This window comes from Athene noctua, chromosome 13, assembly GCF_965140245.1.
Source record: "Athene noctua chromosome 13, bAthNoc1.hap1.1, whole genome shotgun sequence".
NCBI lineage: Eukaryota > Metazoa > Chordata > Aves > Strigiformes > Strigidae > Athene > Athene noctua.
Genome location: NC_134049.1, coordinates 5,781,488 through 5,807,932, shown reverse-complemented (window position 1 = coordinate 5,807,932; position 26,445 = coordinate 5,781,488). Strand labels below are relative to the sequence as shown.

At 38.3% G+C, this 26,445-nt stretch overlaps 1 protein-coding gene across 7 annotated transcripts in view; it reads right to left on the bottom strand.

The window, feature by feature from the left end:
* Positions 1-26,445, bottom strand: part of ADAMTSL3 (ADAMTS like 3) — a 189,421-nt gene that overhangs the window by 52,420 nt on the left and 110,556 nt on the right. For 6 of the 7 annotated variants that reach the window (XM_074917213.1, XM_074917215.1, XM_074917218.1 and 3 more), the window contains exons 7-14: positions 25,842-25,968; positions 16,817-16,891; positions 11,359-11,516; positions 10,262-10,373; positions 7,381-7,519; positions 5,755-5,805; positions 1,387-1,591; positions 374-521 (exon numbers count right to left, since the gene is read on the bottom strand). In XM_074917213.1, the coding sequence (XP_074773314.1) occupies positions 374-521; positions 1,387-1,591; positions 5,755-5,805; positions 7,381-7,519; positions 10,262-10,373; positions 11,359-11,516; positions 16,817-16,891; positions 25,842-25,968 (1,015 nt within the window). The remainder of the gene's footprint in view (positions 1-373; positions 522-1,386; positions 1,592-5,754; positions 5,806-7,380; positions 7,520-10,261; positions 10,374-11,358; positions 11,517-16,816; positions 16,892-25,841; positions 25,969-26,445) is intronic. The other variant, XM_074917219.1, reaches the window with a different exon arrangement.

Genomic DNA, 26,445 nt, shown 5'->3' with positions numbered 1-26,445 from the left:
GTTGACACATTTAATGAGATGCAAACAAACAAGATCCCAGGTTATACATATGCACTATCACTCCCATTTCAAGTATTATTGAACAGCTCCTCTTCCCCATGCCAAACGCATTAATTCTGGTTTTCTCGATTTGACCAGGCTGTAGAGATTTAGTTAGCACGTTCACCTCATGACAGTTTGGTCCATTATCAGCAAAAAATATCAGCAGGGCACTTTTCCTAGCGCCAATAATTAAAATACTTGTTTCTGCCAAGACTGAAATAAGACCTAGTAAATTCCAGCTTCTGGCATTTCTGAAAAAGGTTACCAGGGGCTTTTAATTCTCTTCACAAAAATGTAAAACAATAACAGGCCCAGACAAAATTCCAGTTACCTTTTGGCTTGTAACATGGTATTGGCACGATGCACTCTTCTTTTATGTGAAGTTTAAGCTGTGGATTACAGCCACCAACATGCTGCCCACGGTGGTCAATACACAGCACCACACGGTAACGCAAGCCTCGGCCACACGTCACAGTGCACTGCAGGAGACAATGCAACCATCTCACACTCTCACATTATATTTACAAGTACTGTTAAAAAGCAAGCTAGAAGTACTGACAACGCGTTCACTGAAGTTCTTCCACAATCCATCAGGTATCAGAGACATGACTTTGTCCCTGCATTGTTAGGTGAATAAAGTAAAGGCTGATGCTGGAAAAAAATGTCTAGGTTTTGGGAATACAAGTGATTTCTTGGGGTTCTGTAAAGCTTATCTGATTGGCGAAAGCCTGAAACAGAGGTGGCTATGTACTGAGAATACGCTCTCTCACAGTGGTCATTTTCAGTTAAAAGCTGGGGCAGACGTGCTGTAAGAACAGTTTCTTCACTGTATGTCAGTGATGTCATTTGGATGAACTAAGGAATTATAGAAGATTTGAGCTATCTGACTGTATCAGATAACTACAGCCAAGATAAGTTGGCTTTATGTTCTTGTTACTATAATGAAAGGTAAGAATGCTGGAAAATCACCCTTGCAGACATGTCAGCCCCTAGACAGACATGCCTTTAGCTATTAAATGCAGTGAAATGTTACATTTATCAAGAACTGGGAGACAAATGACCTGATTGCAAAGGGGCCTGACCTCTGGTTCTAATTTCTCCTCTGTGCAAAGCAGGAATTTAACAGGCATAAATAATTCTATATGCATTTTTCTCCACAGAGACATGTTAACATTTTGATTATCAGGCCAAATTACTTAGTGCAAACTTCTAGTAAGTACTATGAATTATGCTTGCAGGGCTATATTTTTCTAATAGCTCTGTGCTCACAAATACACGGTAACAAAAGACTAGAGGCTTTCCTTAGAAAACAAGAATAAAAGTCCAAATTAATTTTCAACTTACTTGAGACCATTCCATCGCCATCCATTTAGGACAGTCAAACAGATTGCAGGTTTGAATGACCTTGGGCTTAGGGGCATACATGCATTTCCATTCTTCCACTTGCAGTATCTCTCCATGAATGGTCTCCTCCACACACACAAAACTTCTCCTCTGAATACCACCTCCACAGGAAACTGAACATGCAGTCCAAGGGTTATGTTCCCACCTGGAAGAAGAACTCACATATATTAAAACTAAGGCTATTTTTTATTCCCCTAACCTCCACCAGAAGTGAAAAACATTGCATCCCACATTAGTGCCAATAAAACAAACTGTAGTTTGATTGCTGGATTCTTACCACACACTGAATATAACTACATTGAATTACAGAGCTACCTTCTATTCATTAGAATTCATGTGCAAAATGAGAAGAAAAAGAGAATTATAAATTTAAGTACATTTTCCAAAATAAGCAAAAAAATCTTGTTCTCATACAGGAGTTAAAAACCCTAAATATACTGAGAATTATTACTGGAATGATTTTACTTGCAAATAGTCTAAATCATCTAAATACAATATTTTTCACAGTTAATTTACATGGTCACATATACTCTTACTACCATTCTCAAAGAGTGAGAAGACTTGAGACTATATGAAGTCCAAAGACAAAGACAGATCTGACTGGGCTGACTGAGGGTGTTATTATCCACAGTTGCTCATCACAGCCCACATCATGCAGACTACCCTTATGAAATCTGTTCACGAAGGAATTTTTATGGGAACTGTAATACTTGCTTTGGGTAAACCCAGTCATTTCATTTCAAACTGTCTTCATCCATAAGGACTGTGAACAAATTAAACTGTGACAGGTACCATTTGGCTGGTCACCACTGCAGTTCCACAAGAGTTTTCCACTCATTAAAATGCCATTGAATGACTTTGCGCTCACACTTTCCAACTTGCTTCAAGCAAAAGGCAGCTGCTCATCCATTCCAGCTGCTTCAGCTAACCAAGCTGATTTGTCGTGAAGCAGGGCAACGCAGAGGTTAAGGAAAACTCACACAGCCCTGACAATCAGCAGGGTTATGGGGTAGTAACTTCCAACAGAGGGATGATAAACAACCTACCGGGAAGGAATGTCTTCAGAATGGACACTTATCCAAAACTTAGGCACAACTACAATAAAGATGGAAATTGCTGCACCGTCTGAAGTGAGAATTACATGGAGGATTTTAGGTGACAAACTCTGCTTCATATCTCTTGGCCTTAGCATGAATCTACATTTAAGCAATTACTTTTCAAGAAAAACTAACTTAAATAACACCCTGCTCCTGTCATGTTTAGAGACAACAAGCTTCTATCATAGCATTTGTCTACAGGTTCCACTGACCCCCATGCAATTTTTCCTCACCCTTCACCTCCTATCTCTTGCTTTCTTTCCATCACCCACCCTAAACAAAGCTAAGCCCTGGGAAATGATTGAGTCCTGAAGCACATCTTATGGTTCATTAATGTCCTGTTAGTTTAAAATTTATTCCTATTATAACTGCAGAGGCTCAGAAAGGATCATGAAAGAAATTACACCCATTATGAACAATGGACTCAGCAAGTATTACAATATCCCACCAAAACCAATTCATCAAGAGTAACTTAGCTATCATAAAGGAAGTAATAATCTTAAAGTAAATGAGGCAAAGGCCTATAAATCAAAGGTAAATGTAATTAATTACTACCTACTTACCTATGATACAGCAGGTAAATCAAGGACACTTCCTATTTTAAGCAATGCATTAAACTGCCTACAAAAACATATTAATCATGCTTAAGCTCAACAGAAGAATGAGTATGAAACACACAGCAAGCCATGGAACATTAACCACAGAATATATACTCAAAAGCATTCCAAATAAAGCTGTATGCCCAGATACCGATATCATAAGTACTGAATATATTTGAGAAGCAACAGTTACACTTCTCTTTGACTTAAATGAACAGCCAATGTTAACTCATTTTCTTTAAAAAAAGTCAGCAACTAAAGAGCAATTAACTGTTCAATGAATTAGCAGCTCATGGATTTATATATATAAGGCTCACTGTGCTGTATGTAATACTAGCCTCGCAAGTGTTTATAGCATGAAGTTTTATAGTTGTTTTTCTTTATCTCATCAGTTTCGAACACACTCCAGATCCCATACTCCCATAAGCATTTTCAAGATGGAGTGAGGTCCATGGCTACTGGGGAAAAGGGGGGTTCTTGGGCAAGCAGTCAAGGAGATACTTTCCAGAACCCACAGCTGTCAAGGGATCCTCAACAGTCCAACAAGTCTGAAATAAATGGAGGCATTCCAAAAGCTTTAAAAGAAAATTTTCATCCTGGGAAATTTTTCTATTTATTTCAAAAGAATTCTCCATCTGTAAAAATATTTCAGTGGGGCATTTACAACTCTAGCCACAGGAGAACTCTTTCAAGATCTTGTGGTGCGCACCATGACTTTCCCACAACTTCCGCGTGTGAATGGGAAAGCAGTGGTAAACGCCACAGGACGGCAAAGCAGTCCTCCACATGGCCCTCGTGTTATGTAGGAGGTGTGATATATGACTGCTGGTCAAGGTGAAGGAGTCTGTACAGCTTTGCTCGAGCATGTCTACAGCACTTCGGTTTTCTGCCTGCTTTGAAAGAACATGCTTGGGTTAGCATGTACGAAACAGGTAAGAAAAGAAAAAGCAAAAAGAAAAGGTGGAAGAAGCCCCAGCAGCACCGGCACAGATGTTACAGTTCAGCAGTAACAACACTGCAGTTACTTGACAGGCAAGAGCACGGAGGAAATACATCCTGCCACACTGAAGCATGACTTGCATCCACGCTGGACCAGATTCACCTCATGATGCAGGTATACAACCGAGCTGTTCCAGCTGCTGTTTTCTTTCAGAAATTCCAACAATAAAGGTGCTTTTACATCTTCATTGTGTTTCTTTATGCACCTTCCCAGTGGAACACAGCCTGTTTCCTCTCTCTCCTTCCTGCCAGCACAAACTCTGAGCCCTGCTTGGCCATCTGCTATCTTACAGTTCTTACTCCTGAGCATCACCCAGGAAGACCATGATACCTTCTGACAGGACACGCTGAGGTGTCGAAACAAGGTGAGCCTTTGTCTGTAGCTCTCAGTGTTTGAAATAAGAGAACCTGCCCACAGCGTTATCACAGACATAATCTATCTCACCACAGAGTCATGCAAACGTGCTGAGCACAGTGAAGCACAGAAAGGGGGATTAAATTTCTCTTCCAACTGGTCTCCAAGCCCTGAGCAGTTCAGAAGATGAAATACTCATGTAAATAAATTGTGCTGAGTTCCAGAGGAGATCTGAAGTACAAAGGAATTGGCAGAAAAAAAATAGAAGTGGAGAGACACAGAATATAATTATGAAACTTTACAGAATAAATCTGTAGAGGGAAAAAAAACCCTCTCAATCTATGTATGAAAGCCAAAGCACATCACAGGACAGCAGATCCACAAGAAGTGTAAATTGGTACAGAAATAAACTATGACATTTATATCAGCTGTAATCAGTAGCTCCACTGAGCCGTGCAAGTCTATGATTTCATTCTTATTACTTCATATCTTTACTTCTTTAGAAAAATACACATTATTCATTTCATGACATAATAAAGCAGAGGTTCAACTCAGATAAATATGCATCTAACTCCATCAACTATAATTCTTTATATTAACAGTAAATATGGCTCAATGCTTTTTAGTCCTAACATTCTTTACAAAACATCTAAGCACTCCAGAGAAGTTTTGTGTTCTTGTGATTGATTCAGGTTAAATAAAAGGCAACAAACTGTGCTCTGATGACTTAATTTTAGGCACCGCATATTCAGACAAGCCAGAATCTCTAAAGTAACATGTCAGCCTTGATGCCAATAAAGAGAGTATAGGTCTAAAAAAGAGCAGAAGAATGAGACCTCACAAGGGAAAAAGAATTTCTAGAGTCCTGTAAGATAGGGGGATCTGTTCTATAAAAGAATATATTCATTGCACACATCTTCAAAATAAGAACCTTTCAAGACAAGGATTCATGCATGCATTTTAAAGGAGATGCACTTCTCAGCACCACAGCAGGAGAAAGCTTAGACGGACAAGTCTATTCTGAAGTCTTCCATACTGATATTTTCAAGAAGAGCATAATAATCTCTTACTGTTAAGCTAATCATGCAGAACACACCAAAATAAATCACAAGCTTAACGAGTACAGGACTGTTATGAACTTGCTCTCCTGTACAGCAAAAAAAATCAGATGATGTTCCATGATCTTAGTAGTTAAATAGTGTATTTGAAGAGAAAATTGTGGTAATGCTGACACATATGCTATCCTGATTATACATACCGAGGAAGTGGCTGGAAGTGATCATAGGGCATGATTTCTTTAAATCCATCACTGTCAACAAAATAAATATTGCATCATTATTTCTCATACCCAAGACTGTCCATTAAGTAGATACTTTTACATGATCATGCTTAAAGCAAGCAATTCCCAACATGAAATGATGGAATCTTACATTCATTACACATTACCCTTGTGGCAAACAATGACTCGTACAATCCTAATTCTTCTGCACGGATAGAGATCTATTCACCAGATAGTTTCTTCATACCATAAAAAAAAAAATAATAAATGAGCCAGCCTTCAGCAGATAAATTTATTATCAGTGATCCTTTAGGTCTGTGCTACTTCATTAGCAAGAAAATAGTTACATACTTTTATCTGTAACAAAGACTGCTGAGGAACATGAGTGGCAGTGCATAATAAATACATGCATCACAGGATTAATCCCAGATAGGTCCTGAATGGTGCTTAGGACCATCTTAGAGTGTTTATTTCAACAATAGAGCATAGAGCACACTTAAAGCCTTACTAAGAAATATGGTATAATATCCAGTAGTCCTTCCCTTTTTCTGTCTGTATAAGCTAAATTTACAAGGAAAAAAAAAGTTATCACACCCTTTCTTTCCCTAATTTTCCCATTCCAGCTTTGCAACATTTGGCACCCATTGCCATTAAGCATTACTGAAGTCTTACCCCTCCATATAGTGATCAACTCTCCAGGAAAAAAAACTTGAAAGTCTGCACATCTATAACTGTTAGAGGTCACTATCAATGACTATGTTCAACAGAAACGAAAGGAAATGGACAGTTTAGCTATAGGAAATGAAATCCATTGAGAGTGTTTCCTTTTCTTCTTGCATATAACTCTAGCTTGGCCAGCTGGCATATTAATGTGAGGTTCTGGGACCTGATACTGTGATGTTATTTTAAGATTCTTTAGCACAGCCAGGAAACCTCACCAGACAATCCAAAAGTTAGTTTGAAATACTGTAGTGCAATTCAATACAATTTATGTATACTATAGCCTTTATAATTTGGCAATAATATTCTGTGGTATTTGTACCACAAGTATATTTACTTTGAATGATTTTGGGTGTTTTTTTTTTTTATTATTCTTAGTGTAAAAAAACAAACAAATCCATCAAACTTTAATAGTTGTCAACTCCACAGTACAAATGAAGAATGAAACTTTTATGGGAGGCAGATGAATAAACCAAGTTAAACCATGTGCGAAACTTGTACGCTGCCTGAGAACTGGAGCTACTGTCTGTCTAATGAGAAATCCTGAATGGCAGCATCAATAAATCCAAAAGCAGGCAAACGATCTGTCCTCCTCACACAACCTCAGCGCTCACCACTCACCAAAAGGCATAAAGTAGAAATTAGCCCTTGAAGAGACAAATCGATATTTACAACATCTCTGTATAAAGCAAAGTCTCCTATTCTGCAACACTGACAAAGTGCCACAAATCTACTGGCAGATGTGTCGGACACCGACTTTTAACAGATGCAATAACCAACCAAGATTAAGTAGCCTTAAAGATGAAACAAACTGAAATAAATACAACTGCTTGTTCCTTTGTAACTGACTATACCACACACTTAATTTTTTTTTGCCATACAAACCTAGAAGGGCAGGGATCCATGTTACATTCTTTTAGCTTGGGCTTCGGTTTCTTATTTTCTGGATAGTAGTGACAATAGTGGTCAGGAACAACACGCTTCAGACGAATATCCAAGCATTCAGCTGAATTAAGCTGATAACCTAATGCAGAAGCAAAGTTAAATTTTGGTAATTTAATTGATAATTGATAAATTAAAGGAGCCTTATTCCAGCCCCCCCAAATAATGAACTGCCCATTGAATTAATTTGCTGTGTCAGTCTTCTTTGGGTTGCTTTTAAACAAGGAGTCACTGCACAGGAGCATGCAGGACCAGATCTTCATTTGAGGCAATTCAGCATAACGATTATGTTAACCTATCTTCACACTAGATGAGGTTCTGGCACATTATTCTAATAACATTTTATGTATAAAAGTATACATATTTTTATGTGATGCAAAAATACACGTACTGAAGCAGCTCACCTGTCACAGAGGCAACCCTACATAGTCAAATGGTTCTATTACACGTTCCACAATTTATAACTGCCCTCCCCCAAGGAGGGGTTACCATGTATGTTAGAGAGCTATATTACACAGTCATGCATGCTAAAAAAAATAAATACTTAAACCAGAAAGTCAGAGGAATTGAAGATGAGATCCAAAACATTGCTAAGTTAAACTGTAGAAAACCAAGAAATAGTTTCATGAACATTCCTAGCTGAAGAGCCAATAAAAGAAAATTTGAAGTAACTGCTTGGTGGGAATAAAAAAGAAAAAAATCTGTGTGGAGACTGGCTACAAGAAGGGATCTGAGTTTTATAAACCACTAGGTTGCTTTTTTGGCTAAGAAAAAAAAGACTCATTCAAAAAAGCTGACTTGGACTTAAACTAAGGAGAGGAGGAGGATGTTATGGTATGTGCAAAGAAAAAAAAGTTTGAAACCACAAGAATTAAAATCCAAACAGAGTCAATAAACTAACAGCACAAGCCCCAGTATCTACTGAAAACGCTAAGTATCATATATCAATGGCTTCACTTGTGTGTCTCTTGGCTGATTCAAAGTGTCATCATGCATGAGAGTGATAACCATAAAGAAGAACTAAGCAGTTCCAGTGCTCAAATCATGTATGTTCCAGTTCTTCTAAGTACTGAAAGGACTCAGATGATATGCCACTTGCAAACAAGATAAACACAATTTTTAAACATTCTTGCTCGTTGAAGCTTGACTCTGCTTTCTGAGATGCCCGTCACACTACCCCTTCCCACACATGGAGATTACAGAATTAAATGTAGAAGCAGCATCCAAGTGTGGAATGGTTGTGTACTGATTCCAAGTCTCTGTTGTGAGGAACTTTTTCTTTTGCTGCCAGCAAAAGATGCCAAACAGAAAATCTGGATACTAAATCCGTTTTAAGATAACAGGTTAAAGCCAGGCAACTGCAAAACAACTTCCCTGAGTGTCTCAGTAACATGCCACTCTATGTGACTACTATCACGAGTAAGCAGCAGCTTAGTTTCAGTGCTTCAGTTGCTGGCCTCTCTCAGGACTGCCATCAAGTGTATCAAGCCCTGTTGATAAAGGTACCAGTTTCATATTATAGACATGCAGCTACAACGTAAGGCATTAAAAACCCTGGCTAATTTCAAAGAGATTTGCATGTAGCTATAATTTTCAAATCATAACACCAGTCTGAATAAGGCTGGATTTGAGCCAATAAATTTGATGGTAAATATGTCCCTTGAGTTATCCAGTGTTTACATGCAGTCTTCAGAAATAACTGTGATGCTTTACACTTCTTCCCTTGTCAGACAGGTTATGGAAAAATTCATAAACACAGTGTGATGGAATCATCAGAGGATATGTATTGCTGCTCAAATTTCCAGCAAGAATCACACTTCGTGAGGCCAAGTATCTTATAAGATACATTAGTTTCCCATGGGACTACACAGTATACACATATATTGTCTGCATTTCAGATTAAAATGAGGTGCAAGTGCCAAAATGAATGGTCCATCAAAAAAATCTTCAGACTTTGTTTGTGCTTTAAAGATCTTTCACTTTTTACTCATGTCCCAAGTAACTACTTAAACTGTATTTGTACTCTCAAAATAAAAATCACTACACCAGTATCACTAGTATCCCAGTTTGTTTTTCAGGTGATCTGGGTAACGCTAGCTGGACTGAAAATAGCTATCTACAACGGCAAAAACTTCTCCGTCCATGGAGTCAGCTTTCTGCACAACCAGCCAGGACAAGCAGTGGGCTGGGCTGGATGAGCAGTAGCAGAGCTGAGCTGCACTTCGTTTGACCATTGTATAAACTGTAGTATTTAAACCAGGAGTAGATGCTATGGCACACTACCTGCTGCTCTACCTACCATCAGGACTAAGTGTCTAAGATCAGACAGTCAAAGGTATTGATAGTAGCTATTCTTTAAATTCTGTTTACTTATTCTGCTTTCTGTGTAACTAATTTCTAAACCAAGTGTTCTAAAACTCTCCCTCATGTCTATTACTGACACCAGAAATACCTTCTTCCTTCCTCTCTTGACTACCTTTATTTTAAAATCTCATTGTATTTCTTTCCTCACTTTCCAAAAATACCCTTTATGAATTGTCATTTTCCACTTTGAATGACATACCTTTATTTCTCAGTCAAAGTCCTTAATCAAATGGTAATTCTTTATGGAAGAACATGACTTCCAGTAATATAAGGTATAAAAACCCTATGCTCATAACAACTTAACCAGCCAATTTACCTGCTACTCTGTCATTTATTTCTCTGAAGAACCACCAGCGTGCAAAGAAACACAAACATTTAATCAATAAAAATCAGAATAAAGTCTTTAAATCAGCCACTTCTATTCAGCTGTAAATACTCCTGAAGAACTGTCATTTCTTACCTCCTCCACACGTCACTGTGCAGGGGAAGAACTCTGTTTGTCTCCACTGATGACTGATGGGTTGATAGAAAAAGAACTGAACCACACTCTCCTTTGATCCAGAGTACCTGGTCTGGAGAAATTTCCATTACAACACATGTGTATACTATACTCCACTGTTCATGTCCTTTCAAAACATGATTCAGATATAACAGCAGTGCAGAGAGTAACATGATAAGAGGCATAAAACCTCTAGCAAGTCTAGAGTAACAATTAAATTTAAGTTTCCAATAGTCAAACACTTGTATGTTGTTTTGTTTTTCAAATTCTTCAAGGTACTAATGTGACTATTTGATTATCTACCCTTGACTGGCAAAGTTCCTAACTGTATTCTGGTTTAGCACTTTATTAGAAAAATTTTTAAAATTTGCTAGAGAGGAAACTTTATAATTTGTCTAAGCACACTGGTTCATATTTAGGTGAGTTTAACTGCACATGTGATATTCGAGATACAAAATTAAAACTACTGAAAGTCTATTTCTACAACGTGACAGATAAAGCTAAGTGGTGTGCTAATACTGAAACATCTGTCATTGCCAATGGAAAACTGTATGGCTATCTCCCTCCAGCAGTCAAATATTGATATATTTCTACGTATAAATATCTGCATGTGTGATGCAAGCCATCAGTACATGGTCTGGGTAGGAGAGAAATTTAAAAGGATTAGAAATAGTCAGTAGCTGGATTAGCAACATCTAAGGGAGATTCCAGGGCGCTGCTGGAAGCAATGCTCAGGTTCAGTAGGTGGCAGTCTTCAATTGGATTAACACCAATCCACTGCACAGGATCAGGCTGCTATTCTTTCAGTAATATTTAAAACAAAAATCTTGGCCATTTTTACATTTAAAGATCCTGCGGCACCACATCAAAGACATTAACCTCATATAATTTTATTTTGTTTGGATATACTTAATATAAATTATCTCCGGACTGTAATTGGGATTCCTTGTTTGCCAGCTAAAAGATTTTGTTGTATTGCTACAACCTGATGGACAGCCACCTACTCTGTTGCACATACTTGCAATAACTTTGTAGATCTGTACATAGACACATCCCACCTTGATAATGAAATCTGCTCCAAGAGGTCCCTGGATCTTTATGATTTCCCTGTCTGTACTCTTCTGAAATTCCACAGTTGTATTTTCTATGACAAATGTTCCAGGAGCATTGAAACTGTGCTCTCCCTTGTCTCCTTGTAGTGTCTTTGACTCTATAACTAAAGAAGAAACATGCAATTAGTAAACGTAAACAGTATATTGTTTATTTTCAAGAAAATCAGAAAGTAATGTTCACAATTGTGCCTTGCAAGTAAAAGTCATGTATGTGCATTAAAAATACACACAAAATACCTGTGAGAATATTAGCTGCTTCAGATTATATGCTGATGTATAACGCATGACATGTCAGCACAGGAATATCAGACTGAACACACTATTCCCTATCAGAAGCAATTCTGAGGCAGTTTTTCCTACACCAAGTGCTCTATATAGTTATAAAGCACTAGATTCGGCAAGACAAATGGAAAACCTCAAAACAGATAGAACCAATACACAGAAAAAGAATTCCTACTTCCATGCAACTCAAAATCTTAGCAATTTCAGCAGTCTGCAGAGAAGCCTGAATGGTGTTAAACACACCAAACACTCACCTCAATACCTGCATCATTCTACCCATTCCAGAGGTCATTAACTCTACTTTGAGTATTTTCCATGTGAGCAAAAAGCTCGGCCAGGAGCTGGGTATCTGCAGCACTGCTGGAGGGGTGTCCCTTTCTCAGAACAGGTGGTGATGAAAACCCTTTTTGAGCTGTTCCGTGCACCTTGGAAACAGATTAAACAGCCCACAACCTCCAGAAGACAGATGAAGCATTTTAGGACTGAGCCACTTCCAGCAAACTGACTGAACTGTAAATGGACAAAGCTAAAGGAAGATATTCACAATGAAGGTAGAATTCTGGGCTCCACATAACAGAGCACACACAGGCACAGCAAGTTGCGTGACTTAAATACCCCGGTCTGCTTACAATCTATCAGAGCACTGCATGAGAAAGGCATGAATCGCAGATGAGCTCAAGGCTAGCTAAAAGGAACCTTTTGATGAGCTATAAATACCCTCTTTCTCCAGCTACCTTGCCTTTTTTGGTACTTTAAACAGTTATCTAATTCAGCCTAGATAATTTAGGTTAAGAGCATCTGTTTCTACCTGCACTGAAAAAACATACTCTGAATGCTGCAGTCCATTGTTACTGTTTTCTTCCTTAAGAGCTCTTAAAATACACATTCATTCTGGAGCATCCCCAACAGGGAGAGTGAAGAAATTCTAGAAGAAATTAACTTCCTTGAAAAGTACCAACATTACCCAGCTTCTAAGCAATAGGTTCAACTATGCTCATAGCTTTACCAAAGATCACATATATGGCTGGAAGTACGTTTAAGGAAGGATATGTTTCTCGGAAATTACTTTATGTAGATCACAGGGTAGGTATCTAGTGTTCAATCAAATGTACTCTGTCAAAGAGAAAAAATAAATCTCTGGGAATCAACGTGCCCCACTGTCCAATGCACTTCCATAAGGAACAAATAGATATAAAGAAATCGCAGAAAAAGCAACAAGTATTTAGATCATTACTGCATATTTTTATTTGTTACTTTTACGGAAGTTTTCTTTCCTGACTGCATTACAATATAACCTTTTAAATATCCAGAACTCAGCATTCTTGAATTAAGCTTCTGCAAGCCTTGACCCCAAACTTACACTGCTTAACAGTAAGTATTAAGGCATCATGCCTCTTATTCCGTCATTTTGTTGAATAAGAGACAAATCAGCTAATCTCAAGTACTTCCAACTCCACAGAAAGTCAGTAGAATCTTCAGGAGTACAGGACCCTTTTGAAACTAGCTTTTAATATTGCAAAGCAAGATACCTGGTTCTTAGAAAAAAAGATGTTAAATATGTTAATTTGGTGACCTGGGTTGCATTATTTTACAGTCTCTATGCTAATTTGCTTAATAAAAAAAATAATTTTTATGTTTTTCTAAACACAAACCAAGAACACCTTTCAGCAACTGACAATATGATAACTACACTAGATCTGAATCTAAAGCGTGTGTTTATTTGCAAGGTCCAGCTACAGAGAGATGGCCTGTATCTCTGGAGGCCACGTCAGTGAAGCTTAGAACAGCTGCTCAGATTTTCCCAGAAGTGCATCAGACAGGGAAATGAGGAGCTATTCCACAGCACAGCAGATAACCTCTGCTGCAATACATTCCTGCTCAGCAGTATCTCGTGCTTGTCGTCACAGGTTTCTAAAACAGAGTGAAACCAAGCATCTAGGGTATATAACAGATAATTTATTGATTTCAGAGCAGTAACTGGGAACAAAGATTTTACCAACTGGCTTAAAGGCAAGCTTTCAAAAAGAATTCACTGAACATTTATTTGTTCTGTTGGATTCTGTAATCCTGAAGAGGTGGGAAATTCAAGTTCAGGAGTAAGCTTCCCCATCCTAAATTAAGAAAACATTTCCTTGAGTGGTCTTTAGGACTCCAGATGTGCAGAGTCATAAGGACAGGGAATTCTCTTGAGCACTCACCTGTGTCTGTGCCTAGCAAGACAATCACTGCTGCCAAAGACCTATAACTGTCTGTCTTTGTGTTGCTTCCCTTACCTTGATAAAAAGAACATTTTCCCCACATAAATGCCTCGCCAGCTGTGGATGGAAGACCCACCACAAAATCCTCTCACAGTCTGAGTGGCAGGCAGGAGTAGGGCAGCGTGGCACGGGGAACCCACTGCAGACACCTCACTGTGCAGAGCGAAGCATGAAAGAATTCCCAGGGAAATAGCTCCTGCTCCCAGTGCAAGAAGGAGCCAATTCCGTTGCTACCCAAAAGCTCTATCCTTTCCGTGAAAATTCATTTGTTGATAACACAATACAGGGGCCCAAAATAAAACATGTGGTTTTTTTCCAAATGCAAGCAACATTGTCTTCCTCTTAGCATCTGCCAAAAGGCAAAGCAGTGCACAGATGTATGGCTAAATGCTCTCCAGTAATGCAAATCACTGCAAACAGAGCAGAAACTGACAAAAAAGGGGGGTAAAAAAGAGTTTCAGTTCTTTTTAGTGAAGTTTAACCTCCCTAAGTTCATGAACTCAGTTATCTAGCATTAACCACTTGTAAAAATATTAGCTTCTGGTTTTCCTGTTTCTTCTGCTGGAGGATTAATTTCAGGGAACTTTCAGTCTGTCTTTTGATTCTAATGCCCTTAAAACAACTGCTAGAAAAGCCATAATAGTAGTCCAAAACAAAACCAAAACCAACACAATGAAACATTTTATTCATAACCATTTTGATACTAATTATTTAGTTATTTTCCACCAAATCATTCATAAAACCCAAGCAGACAGAAGTACAAGAGGGACCTATTTGTAAAAAATCTAAAGTAACACCTTTGTGCCCTGATGAATTTGTCGCCTGTCTTAAAGTGTCCATACATGTAAACAAAATGCTTATTATTACCAGCTACAAAGAAATGATGCGTTTCCTAAAACACTAAGCTGCTGATTATAAAACAACGTTCAGAGCATTTATCTGTTTCAAATCTGTTAGGCGCTACATCTCCAACCACATTTCCATTTTTGATTAATCCAGCAGCTGTGTTTCCCTGGAACAAGAGCAGATCATAAAGCCCAGGATGAAGCACAAAAGAGCACAAGATAAAGGGAAAAGAGCCAGACACTCCATAGTACTCTCTGAGCATTCACTATGGTTGCTGACTTTACTTGAAGAGTAAATGTATACTGGCAACAGGAGGCAGTATAAAATTCTACAGTAAGTAGACCCTGCTCCACCAGTTAAATCCAACTCCTTACAAGCCAGGAAGAATGACCCAGACAAATGGAGCCTGTATTTATAGGTGATTATTTTTTAAATTCTGCCTTTAATTATACCAGCACACCCACACAGAAGCCAATGAAGTAAGTTGCAGACCAAAGATCACTTGATATTTTCTGTTAAGTGACAAAAACCCGCAAACATTACATACAGTAAGGCAGACAAGCAAATTGTCCCAATGCACATCTCCTAGAACATCAGTTCTTGAAGATCTGGCTAAGAAGCCAGAAACCATTTCCACCTCCCTCCCCCACAACAGCTCTCACTTGTTTTTCACCTCTGTCATTTTAATTTTAGGTAAAAAATGTCTAAATCCTCACAGATTTGCAAACAGACGTGCTGGGGGAAGTGGTTAAAGGAACATTTCACAATTCTCGTCCAGCTAGAGAACTAGCTAACAAAGGTAATGCCAAGCCACAGCTTCTTTACGGAACCACCTGGGTAGGAAGCCAGGAGCACTCTGTACTTAGTTACCAAGTTGCTGCTGCATTCCTCAGGAACTTTCCAGAAATCCCCTAGGAGCCACTGAATCTAGTACCTTTTTCCTCATACAAAGCTGAAACAACAGCTTCCTTCTGCAGAACTACTTAAGAAAAACCAAGAGTCCTGACCTGAACTGGTCATGACGCCTCCTTCATACATCCCTTGCAACAGTTTTACATAAATATTACTTATTTCAAGATATTTGAACATTGTTGTTATCAGTGTTCTATCTGGAAGTTATTGTCACTCTGGAGCTGCTCTAAAGTGGAAGTCTTACTGATTTTTTTTCTTTGAAAGAAAATGACAATATATTCTTCAAAGCAAACAAACATAGGAACAATTTTCAAATAGAATGCATTTCTGTCTTCTATTTACATATCTCAGAGCAGTAGAAGTCCTTTTTATTTCTATGATTCAGACTAAGTCACTTTTACTAATAAAAAATTGCTCAAAATGTTAAATGGATGGTTTATTTAATTGCTTGGTATGGCAGTCCCACTTCGCATTGAAACAATTATTTCTTCATGCAAAGTAGGCCTACGGGTAAAGAGATTACCACAGATGCTACCATCAGCCTTACAGAAAGTATTAGGAAACAAACATCTAACGTAACAGCAAACTGTATCTCATAGATGGTATCTAATGTCCAAAAGTATTAGAAGGAAACAGCACATGTGTAGTTTATTTTCTGTATTTTGTTTACCTTACCTTGCTTTTACCCAGGTAACTTTTCCTTGAACACTGACCAAATGTGACTTCAACTGGACTATATACACTATCTCAGCCTCTTCCACAGAAATCTGGTGCTGGGTTATAGAAGTGCTACTGATCCTACACATAAGCCTTTGAAGGTAATCTGACCTAACTGTTTGCAGCTAGATTAAGAGTATTTTAGACATTTTATATAAGAATTACTTGTTTTAAATAAATTTAGAAATCACCAGTATGTATACTATTTCTTTTTACTAAGTGGACTTCCAGTGTTCTGTAGGACTATCTCCAGGCTGGATATTAAAGATGGGAAGAGAGAATCAAGGTCATGATCTTACCCATATTCCCAAAGTTTGGATGAGTTCATATACAAGGTTCTGTTTTTATCTTCTGCCTATGAATAAATACATAAAACAGCTCAGTCATACCAAGGTGTGCTGGTCCTTTTAGGGTAATTCTTACACTGCGACTCCCATGTGGTACAGCAATCACGGTTTCTTCCCCTAGGAAAATTAAAGAACTGTTTTAGAAGTTATCTTGCATCAGGGAATTTGTACATCACATAACTAGACTGAAAACTGTCAAATGTGTCTAAGAAAATATTTAACAGGTTTCACAATTTTTCTATTAAAAATAATCATATGTTATTTTATTAAGTACTCCGTATACTGAGTCTGTCTGCTATGCTATGCAACTATTAAGGCCTACAAATAGACTTGTAAATCTTTCTTGCTATTGGAAAATTATTTGCTATTAACAAAAACAACTGAAATGTCAGTAGTGTATCAGGAACATATTTACACTCTGTTGTCCTAGTTTTATTTCCTAATCGCTGAATTGACATAAGAAATCTGCTAAGTAGTACTTCCCCCTTACAAAAATCTGCAGCTGTTCAGTCTCATTTTGCCCACACCTCATTTCCTGCTGCAGGTCACAACTTTAATAAGTGGCAGGACTTACAGGAAATAAATCATCTACTTAACACTAACCCTTAACCAATTACAGACCAGTTAAGAGCAAATATATATTAGCTATAATGTATATGTTATAACAGAGTGTCTGCATCTAACTTAACATATAAGATCATTCCTTCCAGTAAGAGCCTCAATTTAAAATTAACTATAAACCAAACCAGCCCTGAATAGGACATGTCAATACAAACCAGCTTTTGGCTGCCCGAATGGCCTCTTCGTATATAAATGTACAACACACTTACTTCAGTGCATTTTACAAAGGCAGAAAGTTATTACTTTCCATTTCAAATATAGGAAATCTGTGATTTGCCCAAGCAAACTGAGTTAACAGTCAAATCAATAGACCAGAGTCTGTCTTGCCAACAAGAGCGGCGCTCTCAGAGAAGGGTATGCACACTGCACAACAGGGATATCCACAAAACCATGAGAGAAGTGTCCGAGCAAAGCACCAATATGCTGTCTCCCATTGCCATCACAGTCCAACTGCAAATCTTCTTCGAGGCAGGACCTGCAAACGTGGGCCCGCTGCAGGTACACCCCACAGAGCGAGCTCTGTTCAGTGATGGCATTAACATATATCTAGGGGCTAGGGTAGAGGAAGTTCATTTTTGCAAATTCAGAAAGTAATGTGAGTTCAAGGTCAGTGATACATTGGCTCCAGAATTACTCATACAATATTCAGAGGAAGAATACTTGAGCTCAGTTTTAACTAAAAAATAGTTGAAGAATGTTTCTTTCCACTTTAAACTGGACCTTTTTATAGTAGATGCTAAATTATCAGCTTCTGGTTTACATCTCCTTAGCATAAGTATGAAATCCTGCCAAATGTTCAGTATACTTCAAGCAAATACTGCAATTATTTTTTCTGAAATAAACACCTTCTTACGTTACAGTTTTTATATCACCAATTTCAAGGAAGGTCATTTAAATATAACAATTTATTTTGGATGTAATAAAATATGATCTTTATTAATTTCATACTTGGGTATTCCACCAGAGTGCAAAATACTACAGTAAGAACAATAATACGGTTAAAGAGCCCTGGAAAAAACATTAACTACTGAACCACTTAATATCTTTTTGCATCTTGGTTTTTCATCAGGCGAATTGCTAAAGATAGCCAGAAGGTAGTGGATGTGTATATCTTTAAAGTAAGGAAATAACTACTGAATTCATATGTGCTCTACAGTATTTGAGAGAAAGCAGGTTTGAGGGGCCCATCTGTCCCTACTTGGTCAGGAATTGTATCCCTTCTTGACAACCAACCAGCAGTTACAGCACAAAACCTCAAATAAGAGTCTGATTATGACCAGTTCCGAATACACGCAACTGCTGTTTTGAAGTGGAACCAAAGGCACTCTGCGCCGAACGGACAAGGCCCAGATTTGCAGATGTGCAGAGATGCGTAGGACTGCTCCTCTTGAGAGCAACCAGGGCCGTTCTGCTGTGCTTCCTCCACCTCCTTACGGCAAGCTCCACTGGCCTTCCTCCACCTCCTTACAGCAAGCTCCGCTCGCCTCTGCAGGCCCCGTTGATCCCTTTTCAGGATGCTTCACATTCCTTTAGCAATACTACAGACATTCCACCCTCACCGAAACACTCTCTGATATGGTCCAAAAGTCTCCTGGGGGTGCTAAATTTGGTGTTTCTCTGCAGCGGAGACAATATTACCAGAAAGTATTTTATTTGCATTAGAGGAGATGACTAAGTTCACAACCACAGCAGTGTTCAACCTCTGCAGCCCCACAGACCTGTCAAGAAGTCTGACAGCAGGAGATTCTTGTGACCTGACTGAGATAATTATGGCCTACAGTGATCTTTCCGTGAGATGAAGTAAATTATAAGAAAAAATAAAAGTGAGATTTCTGCAATTCTGAACCAAGATGGGGAATTGGAAGAAAATGGGACAGAACTGACCTAAGGAACTCCACCTTACCCTGAGGACAGCTTTCACTTCCTATGAAACAGGAGTTACAATTGTCCAGGTCTGGCTCCAAAACTACATATTTCAAAGGCCTCTGCTTCTCAGCTGAAGCATATAATTCATATTCTTAGAAGAACAGAAGGCCCTGTAAACCCATTTAAAAATGGTCATGCCATACATTTCCCATGAAATCAACAGGATCCACACTATTAAAAGCAGTGAACTCTTATAAAAACATAAGCGGAAATTGCTACGCTGAAATCTATACTCAGAATTTCCAATTATCTTTTCCCTGCTTATACTATTTACGTATCTTTGAAAGTTAATTGCTGACCTTTGTCTAAAGCTGAAAACAAATAATCCCAAAATCATCTGGAACATGCAGAAATACTAGGCTATAAAATCTGATTTAGAGTCGTAAAGGTCACCTTAAAAACCAAGAAACAGGTGAGATATTGTCTCTCTATTCTAACACTGCTTCCACTGCAGGGATTCCCAAGGGCGTGTGGGTCATCTTTCCCCAGCACCTGCTTGAAATGGGCTTTCTGCTCTTACCCAGGGACTCTCCCAGCAAACGTTCACTCACACTACACACAGCACTCGCTGATTAAGCTCCCAGATTGCTTTCACTTTAGATAGCAAGGTTTGATCCTGTTTCTATGGTGTTAATGTGGATTTAGATTCTGGATTTCAATGAGAACAAGATCAGACTCCCTGCTATGGTAAGACTGGGAGCTAATCCCCAGGATCAAAATAAAGGATCCACATTCCTGAGCTCAATCCAATTCAGCAGGTTTTATTTATTTTTCCATGTGGGCCGTGGTGGACCCATTTACTGTTTCACATATGGGCCAGTTGGGATTTTTCCCTCTCTCCTCCTACAGCAGGGCAGAGGATTTATTTCAGGCCTATAAAAACTGTTTCTTTCCATGTATTTGCTCAGCACTTATCTGCTAGTCCTCCAGTTCTGATCAAAGGCCTATATGCTCTCAAAATATAAAACAACAATACTCCAGGAACAACTACCAGCACAAGGGAACTAAAAAGCTCCAAATGTTTGGAGTCTTATTGGAGTGGCTTCCCTCATCCACTCTAACACTAGACATAATTTCAGAAGACATTGGTGCTGGGGTGTGTACTGACCTGCCTAATGACAAAAATCTGTGCAAAGCCAAATACATATTCTTTAAGAGACACCTGAACTAGATAGGTATGTGCTACTGAAAGCAGCTGTTATATATCCTGATCCAAAAAGTCACATGGTAAAATCTGTACGGGCACATCCTTTCTGTCGTCAGGTCCTTCCCTCTCCAGTCTCACGCTCTCCCAACTCCTCTGTACCTCCATCCCTCTGTCCGCTGCTCTTATGAGTCAAGGCTGCCTCTTCATCTGAGAGTGCCACTTCTTCGCACTGTTGAGTAAGTATTTCTAAGGTGCAGTAACTTGCTTTTGAGACAAACACTGTGGCCTCAGTTCATTTTAGTTACATACTTTCTGCTTCTGGACACCTCTTCTAAAATTTGTATGCACTGGAGAAAAATGTACAAAGACACACAGTAAGCAGTCCATCATGAAAATAGATCTCAAGTAAACACAGTGCAAAATAAATAATGAAATAGCCAATGTTCTTACACAGGACTTTCTCCAAGACAACAGAGATCAGGAAAGTAAAGGAGGCGGCTTTATACTACCTATAACAGCCTCAAGTAAATCAACCAAACTAAACAGATCTGTAAACTGAAATGCTGCTGAAGACCCAGCATCCACACTACACACATTGCAGGTGCCTCACTTTGGACTAACTAGTCTGATCCATGACTGCCTATCCAGCAGCTGCTGGAGAACATTAGGTGCTTTTCTGGGGAACATCTTCTGGTTTAGCTTCATCAAAAAAAATCCAGTTTATGCTCTCCAAGCCCACTCTATGATGTGAACAGATGAACAGTGTGTTAGGACCATGATGAAATTTGCTTAAAAAAAATATACTCCTTATCCAAACTGAAATGCATTGCCATTCACTTCCTCCACACACAGTTTTCCTGCCAAACCAGTTACAATTCCCTCTCCTCCCCCCTTCTTCTCCAAGTGTTTCTGACTCCATCTCCATCCATTGACCCAATGTATCTGTACAGCCAGTCCCAGGTCCTCCTCCCACCTTCTCATCTGTCTTTCCTTCACTGTATGAACTAACGTCAAATCTTTCTGTTCAGCTAGTCTCGTCTTTCCCTCTCCTCATGTGATCTCATCACCCCTAGTCATAAGTCTGAAGCTTGTGAGAGTCAGGTCTCCACAAAATCTCTTCTGTAATGCCTGAATGGGAGGCACGAGGCATCACAGAGTTCACTCCATGGTACCCTTTCTATACTGCAGCAAAGTAGAAAGCAAGAGCAACCTCAAGAACACTTTTTAATAGCTTAGCTCTGCAAGAGCAACATATTAATTTATTCCAAGGAGACTGCATACATATTTTGCACGTTTGCAGTTAGAACATGTAACAAGCTAGAGAACATTTAAAAGGACAACTTTTCATAATTGTCAGCTGTTAACATCCAAGAAGCCTCTACAGAGCGTGAAGGAAAAGTTGTGGGGTTTTTTTTAAGGGCTCTAGTAAAATATGTGTTGATGTTCACAGATATTGCAAAAGACTTGTGCATGACCAGAAGACCATTGCTTGCCAGATTTCAAATCCCTGATCCATGATCAAGTCCAACAACGGGGGATGTTAAGACATATTAAAGAAAAGGTTTCAGGAATGTTTTGACAGTGGGAAACAACATATTTTTCTCTGCTGTGTTCTTGGAATACGCTGAGTTGTTTTGGCTGAATTTTCTCCAAAACATTCAGCACCTGGCATGAAAAGTTTCTGACCCAACTATTGAATTTTGTCAAAAAATAATTTCTATAAAGTGAAGTATCAGGCAACTGTCACAAAGGGGGCTATGAGCTTCATGTATAATGATTTCAAAGACAGGAAAAAGATGCAAGGTAGCAAGTTGTCACAAAACTGAGACAGACAATGATATTGAACAGTCAGCCTTGCAGAAGGCCTCTGTTTAGATAAATGACCAAAGTGAAATTAGGTTTTGGTTGAGTGTGCTTGGGGATGATGACCTATAAACATGTCACAATAAGCAACCAATGGTAAATTACACAAATGCCATAGGAAATAAAACACGTGGCAAGAACTCAGTTACAAAGCTGTCACATTGAAGCCTTTTGTATGAAGCTTTTAGCAAAAAGTTAAGAAAGGTAAAGCTTTCAAGTATCAAACCAGTCTGAGAATCAAGACCAGATTAGGACAAGTCTGTTCCTTCAACTTCACTCCTTGTTGATTTCAGAACCAGCATATCTTTTTTTCTTCCTTGGTATCAGAACCAGAACACTTTCCTACCAATTCTTGCCAATAATGGTGCAGAAATCAGACGTCGAGGCCCAATCCTACAAATTTTTCCATGTGCACAAAGTGCAGTGCAGTTAATGGGAGTTCCATGCATATAGTAGTAGAAACATCAGGCCCATGATATCTCATTTCCCAATGGGATGGTACATTTTACAACCTATTACACTTTTTGTTTGAATATCATTAGTCAAACCTTTAATCATTTTACCAGAATGTTAGAATCTGGCTTGCTGGCAGAAGTCTAACTTTGTCTTTCAAAGGCAATTAAGTGTTAGTGGAAAAAATAAAGAACTTTTGAAATGACAGATTGTTTCATATTTGCAAAACAGTAAGCTTTCCTTCAGTGCTGTTTAGCTATCCAATCAAAGGTATTTGTTTTATGTAAAAACATATAAAAATACAATAAAACCAAGTGAGTCCTTTAAGAGAAATAATTTGCTATCAATGCCTAAATTTATTTTTTAAAAAATATGTACCAAGATAACCAGGCACTTTTATTTTCCCTGATGTCTCTTTTTTTTTTTCTTCATAATAAAACCTTTGGTTCTTGCTTTCCTTCCAATTCTTTAATTTACCTCATTGCACAATAAAATTTACATCCTGCTCACAACCTTACAAGCTCCCTCTTAAATACATGTCTGTCACGTGTCAATATTTTACTTCTCAACACTAGTTCTGAAAGCTTCCAAATGACTATTTGGAAGATGTTGTGTCTCCCATCACTGATACATTAGCACAGAGAAAGCACGGCTTCAATTCCACATTTCATTCACACAGACGATGATTATACGGAACTGCTTCCAGAGTGTTGATCAACTGGACCCAAAAAAGATTATGGCACTATCACAATACCATGAAAATCATAAAAAATTCTGATTTTAGTAGCATGTGTACTGTTTTGCTTATGTGAATGATAATTCATTCATATAATATATCCTACTGCAGTGAAAGATAAAACCAAAACTGGATATAACTGACATATTCCCCCAGAACAGTCTTTCTTCATCCCTAATTTTAAAGAGCGCTTCAAGAGTCACTGAGTTACGACAAAGAAAACCATGAACCATGGGTGTTCTTCATAACATGGTCAAGGCAACGGCAGACCTTCCACCAAGTGATGGCAGCTGTAGCCAGCTCATACCTGTGCCAGAATACCGCAATTATATTTTTGGTTGTAAAATGACGGTTTCAAAACCAGATCCCTTTTACAACTTTGTCTTCACTGTACTTACACTAAGCAGCAATTAAATGTGAATCTTTTTATTTCAGATATCCAACCAAATTTGCCAATCCAAGTTGAGTTTGGGTTGCCTTAGAACCAGCTAGGGTGTCCCCAGAAAATGTCCTTCTCCGGGAGAATCTCTGCCACAGTAAAACTGAAATAGACAATGCAATTCCTTTCTGTTCTAGATGACCTCCACATCAGAAAGGGAATAAATATTTTGTGTATATATATCCCTATATATATATAGACACACAAAATAAATAAAACTTTGTAATACTACAAAAATATTATCAAATCTTTACTGCTTCACAAGTGCTTGCTCAGTGCTGACCAGATGCCTTGAGTATTTGATATAACAAAGTGAATAAAAAGTGGCCCTCCATGAGAAGTCTTTCTCAGCTTATTGTAAACATTCAAGACATTTGCTCCTTGTTTCAGGATGAAAAACTTTATAAATTACTGAACTATACTCTCCCACCCACAAAAAAACCCACTCTCCGGTAAAGGCAAGGCAAAGTGCTAGACCATCCAGTATATAAAAAAAGGCTCTTTGACTTGTGCAAAATTACTTTAAGAGATGCTGCCTCAAAAATATTCACTTTTTAATGTAGACTACCTTTGTTTTCCATGTGTATCAAATTACAGGCATTATGCACCTGCACAGTGTAAGATAAACTAACATGAAACCTTGCAGATCAATACAAGCAATCACACTGCAGGGTAACAAGCATTAAGATAACATACATTGACTTCAAGTTACATCCACATTGAAGCATACTGCAAGGATTTGCATTAAAAAAACCCATGGAAATATTTACACGTACTGCAATAAGAATTAAGCATGATTCAACATATAACAGCTCTTTCAAAATCCAACAGCTCTTTCGAGTGAAAACTTTGCAGGCTGAACTACAACAGTACTAAATATCTGCGGTTGTCAAAGGCAGGTGCTTCATCCATTTAAAAAAAAGCACCTGCTTGTATTTGAACTTTGAGTACTGACTTTAAGAGCACCAGACCATCACCTTTGCATTGTGTGGCTCTGCAGGAAAGTAACAAACCCCAAAGGCTCCATCTCCATGTGGTAAATGTACATTGTGAGTTCAGAAACAGAAAAAATAAATGTGAGGCAACCACCTCACGTGATAAACACATGGGACTATGAGATTACAGGGAGCATCATCTGTGAGGCTGGAAAGCACACATCAGAGGCGAGCCTCTATGTGACAAATCTGCTTGGATATCAAAACAGCCAGACTCTTAACACTCCAGCAAAGGGTCTAATTCTGATGCCTCCTCTCTCAGATTTTCAGTACTACTGGGACTTACATAGTTACAGTAAGATTCTAATTATTTTGAGAAAGAATGGCAACATTTGGGCCAAACATACTAAAAAAAAAAAAAAAAGAATGCAGTATTCCCTTTCACATTGTGCTTTTTGTACCATAGAAGTAGTTAACTTGCTTTCTGAAGTTCAACTGTCTTTAGACACTTAAAAAAAAAAACAACAAAAAAAAGCAATGTTAAGTTGAAAACCAGGCGCTTTCAATCACGGTCCACAATTTCCATAAAGCCATCTACAAGATGTTTCCATGATTTAAAAACATTGCTGTAGCATCACATATATTGCAACATGAGGATACCCTCTAAAATAAGATGTGCACCTTGATGGTTATTCCTGATAGAATGAGTAGCTCTATAAAGAAAAAAAAAATGCATATCTCAAATTCTTTCCTAGCTATACCCTAATGTGTGGTATCCCTCATGGAATTTCAATAGACTAATCTAGTACAGACTTTAAAATAAGCAGCTTTGGAAAACTGCAAACAAGTATATAGTTAAAAGGTCAACACGCTGCAATATGTATGTTAATATACAAGCAGAAAACATAGTCAAGGATAAATTATCACAGGATCAATTTGCAACCTACTTTTTTCTGGTGAGACATGTGCCTTAGCTTGTCCCCTCACAAGCCTGCATGTTGAACCATCTCCTGCACAGATTCCACAGTTGTCTTCCTTGGCATTGCTCCCAAGTTGTCGATCACAGCCTACTGCCTGCCAACATCAACACCACAGTCAGAAGGAGGGCAAAGCTGTAGTAGACATGCTCAGGTTTCTGGAATTTTATTTATTATGTTATCCTTTTGATTTTATGAGCTGGCCTCATTCTATCAAAGCATATCTTGCTATTTAGGATTTTAAAAGCACACTGTCATTTCCATGATTTTGATGATGAACACAACAATGATATATTAAGCTATCCAAGCACAGGAAATACATGAATTGGTTTCCCACTACTTATGTGAATGAATACTATTGAGAATTCTTCTTTCCAACATTATTTACAATTTGGTTTTCATCACCTGTTTAATTATGTCTGCAAAAGAATTAATGCAATGAAATTATCCCAAGTTAAATATTTAAAGGGCACTCAGCCTTCAGCTTCACAGACAAGCAGCTGTGGGCAGTGCTCATAATCTAGCATCTTGGTCATTCAAAATTTAATTGGCATTTGTGTAGATCTCCTATTTG